We start from the raw sequence: 8,936 nt of genomic DNA, 5'->3' as shown, positions 1-8,936 counted from the left end.
AAAACCGTTTCTGGGAGGAAGTGCTTTTATCAGCTTCCACCGCTGCAGGTGCGCGTGCGATCACAGACTGGCCATTTAGCTGCCGGTACCAAACATAATATAAAATCTGTTGTGTATTTCATCAGGTCACTGGGTGTGGTTTTACAATGGGCAAATATACGTATTTGTTTGTTTATTTAGTTATCTTCCCAGCTTTCCTAGCCATGCATATTAAAATATTTGGCTAATGAAACAAGATAAATTAATTTTCTTATAGGTCACGTTTGAGGAACGCTCCCCACACACCTCTCATTTCTCTGAAGCAGTAACGCTTTTGAGAGTTGATGATTCATGGGCTCTCGTGTTTATTATTTGACAGCATCACCTCTTACATTGATTAGGCCGCGCCTGCGCACTGCTTTGTTTTATTCATTCACAATAGTCATTGAGTGATATGATAATTTCCTTTTTTAAATTAAAGGGAAGGTCGGTATTTTTCAATCTGGACCTTATTTTCCCATTTTTTGTGTTGGTGTGACTAATTGGAACAACATAGTATACTATATAGGCCTACTATTTAACAGGACTACAATGTAATCCTTGTGGGCAATTGCGCCCTGTCAAAGTATGTACACTAAAGTGCTTGGAAAGGATCCCTTCAGAGATAGACTTTTTTTTAAAGAGTAAGATCATAACCAGAAATAGTCACTAGCATATTTAGATCTCCTCAAAGCCACCAAACAGTAGGCTAATTATTTACCTAGGGCTATTAATTAGGCTATTAATTTACCTTTGGTCAGTTAGTTTGTCTGTGTTATTGTGTGATGTTGGTGTTTTAAATGGTTAAAAGTCACACTATAACAAAAAGTAACAAAATGCAGGAATACAAAACTCATAATAAAAAATCTAAGCCTGCTAGTGGCAAAAACAAATATTTTAGTGGACACCGGACCCAACTGCCCCGCAAAGATTAAGCCAGGCGCAGCCCTGCCTCGCTGCTGCCCACTGCAGCGCGCACAATGGACCAATCTCAAGAATTGTTGTCAATTAGTCACACAGACACAAAAACATAGGGAAATAGGATCTAGTTTGAAAAATACTTAAGTTAGGCTATACCTTAAGGTCCTGTGTACTTTTTCCCCCAATCACCCAAAACCCCCAAACGTGCACCAAATAGTTTAACACAAATGCTTGTTTGATCTTTTGACAATAAAGAACTAATTTCATAATGGCCCATTTTCTTATGATACTTTTCACTCAGATGCTCATCAAAAAGAATCAAAGCTTTCTTCTGTCTTTTGAGGTCAAGTGTGCAGTTTGACTTAGGAATAGGCAACGATCAGCTGGCGGCAATGTCTCTTTAATGCTTGCGTTAATTAGCATGGCAGATTTGAGACTTGGTTGGGCATGAAATCTTTTCATGAAATCTTTTCATGCCCAACCGACTCAACAAACCAGCATATTGATTTGCAGATCTGTAAATAACCGTGTGTAGGAATAAAGTTGTTGCCACTGGCTCAGAAGGACATTACTGAGTTGTCTTTTCCTTTTTAAAGTTACGTAAGTAAGTACGGTATAAAGAAGTTAAAAAGAAATGTTCAGTTCTTTAAGAAATGACCTGACATTTTGCATATTTCCTTTTTTCAGCATAATAAAGTGTTGCATTATTGTAGTATTGATCATTTATTTATGTTATTTAGCCTATTAAAACTATAAAACTGTTTAAATGTTTTCCAGCTCATGTTTCAAAAAGGATTTTAATATTACTGGTCTATATATTCTTTGAGTCAAACTTCGACACAGATTTTGTGTTGACATTGCTGAATATCTATGATAATTCTATGTATTCATATTTAGTTTGCCTTACAAAACATTAAAGAGAACTCACGTGCGCAATAGACCTATCATGCCAGAGTTTGGCTTTTCAAAAGTGACAAATTAATCAATTGACTTATTTTTCCTGCATTAAAGATGTGTCAATTATTGACCTTAACTTGGCAACAGGCTCCAACAGGTCACAACCTGTGCTACAGAAAGAGATTTCTGATTAACTATTGTTGCTTCCCCATTAATCACAGTTGTGCAGCTCGTAATCTCCTTAACTAATATTATTGTCACGGCGTCTTATCAAAGGGATCTGTAATAAAGCCTTCAATTCAATAACAATCAGTGGGCTTTTACAGTTTTCACACCTCTGTCACAGCAAAGGCAAATTGGTTTCGATACACGACCATGTCACATTAAAAAGTCCTTGAGTGCTCCCGTGGATCACACACGCCCTTCAACCATCTGCGGCTTGACAGATCTCTTCAAAGGACGCCAGGAGAGAGGTGTGTCATAAATCCCAGTCTCAGCATCTTACCTGGAGCATTCGGAATCTACCTCTGGAAGAGACAACACCACACCTGGCAATTATGAAGCAACTAGCAGTGGATTTCTCTTTTGCGCTTCTTCTTCTGGTGGATTTGGCTCTGGCTCTCGCAGCGCAGCCCTTCCCTGGGATGCACCCAGACGCACTGCTCCGTGGGATGAGCAGCAGCCCCAGACGCACCGTGCATCGGCATCGGGCCACCGGGTTGCCCCTCTACATGATGCAGCTCTACCGGACCATGCTGACCGATGAGCGGGCCATGACCCCACCTGCCAACGTGAGCCACCACGCCGAGATGGACGACAACCCTGCTCTACACGAATCCGACTCTGTGATCAGCCTTGTCGCTAAGAGTGAGTATTCAACATCAGGGGAAAAAAATCTATTGTTTTTTTAATGGAGTTTGGTGTCATGGCATGGCTGTGCAGTTTTTTTCCCTATTATGCAGTGCATATGCGGGCTATATGTTTTTGTATTTAAAACATGGGGGAGCACTCTATTACAAATGGCATCATGTAAACATTATTAAAAATATATACACCTTACCACAGCACATCCCTTTTGCAAAATGTTAAACACGTTCTTTAGGTTTCCGTTGACACTACAAGATGTGGAGGTTGATTTGTTTCACCCACCTTAATTTAATCATTTTTCTCATCAAACTTTGATTAATGTATTTTAATCAAAGGGTTGGGGTGGGGTGGGGTTGGGTGTGGCGGGGCGAGGGGGGGGGCTGTGACATTTGTAAGAGCTGTCATTTCACTGTTGCTTCTGTAAATATCATGAGAAAATAAGTTTTGCTGGAAAATATTTTTTGCTAACCTCCTCTACAACTCATACATATTGCTGACCAATTTTCTTTCCTCTCATCTCTTTCAGGCTGCCAGCAGATTGGCAAGAGGTGGTCCATCACCTTTGACTTGTCCTCCATGTCTGCAAGCGACAACGTCCAACTGGCTGAACTCCGCATCCGCCTACCTTCCTTCACAGAGTCTTCCCGAGCCTTAGTGGACATCTACCACTCCCACAGGGGTCGTTGCTCCGGCATGCACTGCCCAGAGAACAGACACTTCCTGGGCCGCCTGAGAGCTCATCCCAGTGCGATGGTCTCAACTTCCTCCTGGAAGGTGTTCAACATGACGGAGATGCTCAGTCGCTGGCTGCAGCAGGAACACTCCACACAGAGGGCAGAGGAGCAGGAGGTGAAGGAGGAGGAAGAGCAGGAGCAGGAGGGAGTCCAACACCCGATAGCTGACCGAGTCATGATGGTGGTCTTCTCGAGGCAGTCCCTGGACAGCCAGCGATCGCCAACACTCATTCGCACAGCAGAGCACTCAAAGTACGTCAGCCTGGACAGGGAGCGGGCGACGGCTGGCTCCGGTTCCGAGACGAGGAGCCGCAGGGCCAAGAGGCACCACCAGACCCAGCAGCAGAGAGAGAAAGTGGCTGGAGCTGCTCCTGCCAGCACGGCCACACAGGAGGAGAAGGGTCCTCTCTGCAAGAAGGTGGATATGTGGGTGGACTTTGAGAAGCTTGGCTGGAGCGAGTGGATTGTCTATCCCAAACGGTACAACGCCTATCGCTGTGAAGGGAGCTGTCCTACACCAGTAGATGAGACCTTTACCCCAACCAACCATGCATACATGCAGGTAAGACTGAATTTTGTCACAAACTTCTTTACTTTTATAGTATTTACAGGATATAGCTAATAATACACTAGTTTCCTATTTAAAGAGATGTGTTCTAATCATTCTTTTTTTCTCCCCTCTTTCTCTCTCCAGAGCCTGCTGAAACTTCACCACCCAGACAAGGTGCCCTGTGTGTCCTGTGTGCCAACACGCCTGGCACCGCTCTCCATGTTGTACTATGAGAACGGGAAGATGCTCATGAGGCATCATGAGGACATGGTGGTGGAGGAGTGCGGGTGCCACTGAGAATAAGACCTGAATACCTTTAGATAGACTGGAGCCACTGAGCCGTAGGCCCAGAAGGGTCTACAGCCACAGAACTGGGCTGCTCAGAGGCACAATGTGGATAGATGTCCACAGGCACTTTTCAGATGGGACGAAGTCTGCTGCGATGCGGGAATGAAAGAAGGGAACTACTGTGTATCTGGACACAGCTCTCTAAATAGAGAATTATCTAGAAATACATTGGTGGTACTATTTGTAGGAGATTAGGTGACCTAAATTGTGCCTTAGATTGCAAGTGGGTGATGTATAATTCAGGTTTATATGGATTGATTTAGGTAAGGGACTGATCCAGTCCAGAGACCAGACAAAAGCACAATATGGTCACAGACTGAAGCACTATGCAAGACTCACAAAAACAGTTGTGCACAAGGCTTCTACAAACTGTTTAATGCTTGAATATGGAATTTTTTAAATGCCATTTAAATGATGAACGTAAAATGTCAGAATGGTGTAAGCTCTTTAACTTTACTGAGATGTATGGGACACATTGTCCCATTTGTGTGTTTGCTATGCGATCCAATAAATTATTTCTCTATCTTCAACAAAAGCGTTTGGTATTTTTTTATAGCAGTGTTTATACAAGAGTTTTAAATTAAGCTGCTCATTTCACTTCACTTTTTGAGGTCAAAAAATGTTCAAAACATCAATGATAATGCCATAATAGACCATTTTCACAGTTAAGACTTGTTTTAGCAGGAAAAACATATGTAATTTCTAAAAAAACAATAACGACTGCATTCATTTAGGTGTGCAAAGTGGTGTTATGCACGCTGACTACGTGGCAAAACTTACTGAGATACCTAAATGGAAAGGAGCCAACATGCCTGCTAAAATACAGGCATCTGACTGTTGTTTTTAGACAGAAAATGTCTAATGTCTAAAGAAAAGATCCCTATCTTTTAAGTATTCTTAAAAACTGACTGGTTGGTTTGGCAAATGTTTGTGTGGTTAAGTTCCCCTTGACTCTGCAAGGTGTATTAGCATATTTCAGCTCAGTTTTGGTTTTATAACCCCTAACTTTACTGTTCTAGTTTATACACTTTGGTCTCCAGCTACACAACCTATCCACCACCAAACAGCAGACCAACAAAGTTAGCTGGCCAGAAGTATGCTTCAAAATGAATGCTTAAGTTGCTCTGTATCTGCTAGTTGTGTATGTAAGCAACTGTTTGCTATCGGATTAACAGTGTCAATTTAAAAGGTGTTTAGTTTGTTTCTACTGCCACTAGGGGGCAGAAGAAACACATCAATTATAGCAAAAATAAGAGTTCTGTGACACAATACACCTCAGTAATTTGAATAAGTACAACATTGAATATTCAGTCATCAAATGAGTCAAATCACATAAAATATGAATGGTTTAATTTTAACAAGACTTACTTGTCAAATGTGAATTGTATCCATCAGTTAGTGTTGTTTTATACAAGTACAACACTTTAACACATATTAAGCATTACAAAAAAACAAAACATTTTCTTTTCAGAAATCTGAAAGTGGATTACAGCTTAGTATGACTAGGCTTCTCCTTTCAACTGATATTTTTATCCAAGTAAACAATAAAAGCGATGACAATGTTGGGAATCACTTTGTCCTTGTAGCTGACTCTCTTCAGATGTCCATTTCAAACAGGGAGTCTTCTAGAAAAAGAAAAGACAGTGCAGTTGAGTAGAGGGAAGAAGACAATTACAGAAACAAAAGCAGGATTAGCAGCTCATTTCCCTCGTTCACGTTTGAGAAATCCAGACACATTTACCTGCACTCTCCTCTGTATGCAGGTCATGGTTGGTGTTATTGCTGGGAGTCTGTTCAGGCTGGTTTGTGTTGCTGGAGGAGTCGGGTTTGAGTGGCCGGGTGACTCCTGGGATGTCGGGCAGGTTGGGAGGCGTACGAGTCAGAGGAGACGTCCGACACTGCAGGAGGAACTTCCTGTCGTAGATGATTCTGGTACCTGCAGGAGATGGCAGCAAAGGGAACCAAAGTTACTTATTACCAATATTTTGCAATGCCAAACAAATGACAGTATAGTAGCTGGAAATTTCAAGTGATCAGTATTTGCAGAAGCTGTGTTACTTTAGTGGAAAAGTTACTAATATCAAACGTTTAGTTTTGGCTACTATACCACAGTCAGTTTTACTTAAAAATAAAATAAGTTCAAATAAAATTAATCTGCTAACCTTGATATTTAACACTTGTTACTAGTTGAAATGGAAATAAAAATACAGAATCATCAGCTAACATCCACATTATAAGTAAATACAAAAAGGATAAAATAAAGCAAACCAAACTAAAATATAAAAAATTCTAACAGTTGTAACTACTTGAAAACAAAATAATATAACCAACATTAAACACCGGTTGACAAGGAAAAAAACCTTTCAATTTAAAATCAAACTAAAGGAAAAGGACAGCAACATTTAATATACTGCGTGTGTATGTGTGTATGTATACAGTTGTGCCTTTACTGTATACAGTGTCCACTCATAACCATGACTAACGACCTTTTGTCATCCATATCGGTGACGCTGACACACTTTCACTGACCCAGTTCTGTTTTATCTGTATAAAGCTGTCCCACCTGGTAATGTTACAGAACACAGTATCAGTTCAAATGAACATGTGCACTCTGCGTCACCTTTCTCACAACCACAGAAGGAAAACATTTTCTGCTTTAGTTTTCTCAACACACAGATTTCACAAGGTCTCAAGCTTGCAGATGTTTCAGTAAAATATTGAACAAGTGAGCCAAACTGCTCGGTGTGTAGATGACAGTGGGACTGACTTTTACTCTCTGTAGTTGGTTGTTGTTGGTGCTGAGAACTAGTATTAATATCCATCCAGTTTCCTTGTTGACTGAAGTTGATTAGTTTTTAAAACTTTTTTTTTTTGGTTTCCTGCATTGTCTCCATTATTAATCTATATCAAAAATGATATCCAATAACATTTTATGTAATTTAGTTTATCATAGAAGCTAAAATAGAGATGAGTGTATTAAAATTTTTTTTTAGCAACTTTCATGTATCCACAAACAAATATGTTGCAAATCCATAAGTTAATTATTAGCTCATTATTCCCCTATTTAATATATCCAGACCTTGTGCAGCCCACATAGTAAACATGTTGCTGCAGCTCAACATCAGACTGCTGTAATAACAAGACTATAAATAGGATATGACAGAGCCGGGCCTATATTTGACCATACAGTCATTGATTATGTGAGTAATCTACAGCTACAGGCTGCTGACACTTAATTCAGAAGTCTGCTGTTCATAATTGAGTGTTTCTAAAACCTATGTTAAGTTTATTTACATAAAACTTGCTGGACCAAGTACAGTCTCTGATTGTTAGAGACTTAGCATACATACATAGAAATACTACATGACGCCATGAAGACCAAAATGAATGCATGAAATATTGATTGACAACAGTTTAGCACAATCATTCCATTGGTTTGAAGACAGGGAGAGGTTCTTCAGATTGTCTGCCTGTCCAGAGGTAAAAACAATCATATATATAGTGAAAAGGGCCGTGCAATGTGCTACACTGAAGGGATTTGGAACAGAGGATTACTCTAGTCCTTTAACCCTGGTACCTGGTGGTCTTTAGCCTTCACAAAGCACCAACACTGTCAAACATTAACAGGACAGCACAACAGAACTGTGGACAATACCTATAGCCTGGCTTTCAGAAGAGTTTCCCTTACCATGTACTGTTTTCATGCCACAATAACTAAGAAAACGACCTTTTAACTCACATTAACAATTCACTTAGTCTCTGTAGTGTCACAAAATCTAAATCTAAGGTGCAATCTTTATGTGTAACCCATTCACTGATAGGATAGACAAGCATCAGGGTGTATTCTGGGTCTTAATCACTTATCTCTATGACACTGCCTATCTCCAGCTCAAGGCTTTAAACAACATTTGAAAAAACTCTGTTATTGTCCTTGTGTCTTCTTGTGCACCATCCCCCTTTTCTTAAACATTTTTCTTGTAATTCCTAATCACATTTAAGTTTTGTGGAATCTTTGTTTTCCTATTTAACATTCCTGACCACTGACCAAACACCCAGTGCATCGTTACCTCCCGGTGTAGTGCTGAACAGAGTCCCTCCGGGCGTCGTGGAGTAATCCTGGGGCATGTGCGCAACATCGTGGATGGTGACCCGCCTGACGGCCGGGATATCCCGGCTCCTGGAGGTCTGACCTGCCGCTGACATCTCTCACACCACCGACTGTTTGTGCTACTCAAAACTTCACAGACGGGGGAAGTTGTTTCGAGTGTGCCGCACAGTGTTGAGGGACGTTTTACAGTCAGATCACAGAAAACTTCCCTTGCGCCTCCACGTGCTGCGAGAACATCCAAAACAACCTAGGCACCGCCTTCAAAGCCACACGTGGAGCAGAAAGCTGTGATTGGCTGAAAACAGGGGGCGTCACAAAACGAGACTTCTTCATGTGACCAAAAAAAAAAGTGTCTGTAGTCTTAGCAAAAATACAGTACAGCCAAATCAACCTCTGCATTTATGTAAGTGTATTTAAGTATATTATAAACATATATTGAAAATACAGTAATATATGAGTTACATTTCTATCAAATCCCTCTTATAAACCTAAC

The 8,936-nt window shown here is 40.7% G+C and overlaps 2 protein-coding genes across 3 annotated transcripts; one reads left to right on the top strand and one right to left on the bottom strand.

Moving 5' to 3' along the window:
• Window positions 1-2,230: 2,230 nt before the first annotated feature.
• On the top strand, window positions 2,231-4,865 carry LOC119914826 (nodal homolog 2-A-like). Its single transcript, XM_038734358.1, has 3 exons — window positions 2,231-2,703; window positions 3,230-3,999; window positions 4,132-4,865. Exons 1-3 carry the CDS (start codon window positions 2,394-2,396, stop codon window positions 4,282-4,284), a joined length of 1,233 nt encoding a protein of 410 aa, XP_038590286.1. The 5' UTR covers window positions 2,231-2,393; the 3' UTR covers window positions 4,285-4,865.
• A 798-nt stretch (window positions 4,866-5,663) lies between these two features.
• LOC119914828 (eukaryotic translation initiation factor 4E-binding protein 1-like) lies at window positions 5,664-8,688 on the bottom strand. Of its 2 annotated transcripts, none has more exons than XM_038734360.1 (3): window positions 8,403-8,688; window positions 6,077-6,271; window positions 5,664-5,957 (listed from the first exon to the last, which is right to left on the bottom strand). In XM_038734360.1, exons 1-3 carry the CDS (start codon window positions 8,536-8,538, stop codon window positions 5,932-5,934), a joined length of 357 nt encoding a protein of 118 aa, XP_038590288.1. In that variant the 5' UTR covers window positions 8,539-8,688; the 3' UTR covers window positions 5,664-5,931. The 2 variants fall into 2 exon arrangements, with proteins under 2 accessions (XP_038590288.1, XP_038590287.1); XM_038734359.1 differs by having other exon boundaries at window positions 5,664-5,960; window positions 8,403-8,686.
• Window positions 8,689-8,936: the final 248 nt, after the last annotated feature.

The sequence above is a fragment of the Micropterus salmoides genome, unplaced genomic scaffold (assembly GCF_014851395.1).
Source record: "Micropterus salmoides isolate LMB-PRFRI ecotype aquatic unplaced genomic scaffold, ASM1485139v1 Ms_hic_scaffold_20, whole genome shotgun sequence".
NCBI classification, from domain to species: Eukaryota; Metazoa; Chordata; class Actinopteri; order Centrarchiformes; family Centrarchidae; genus Micropterus; species Micropterus salmoides.
This window is presented reverse-complemented; position numbering and strand designations above follow the sequence as displayed.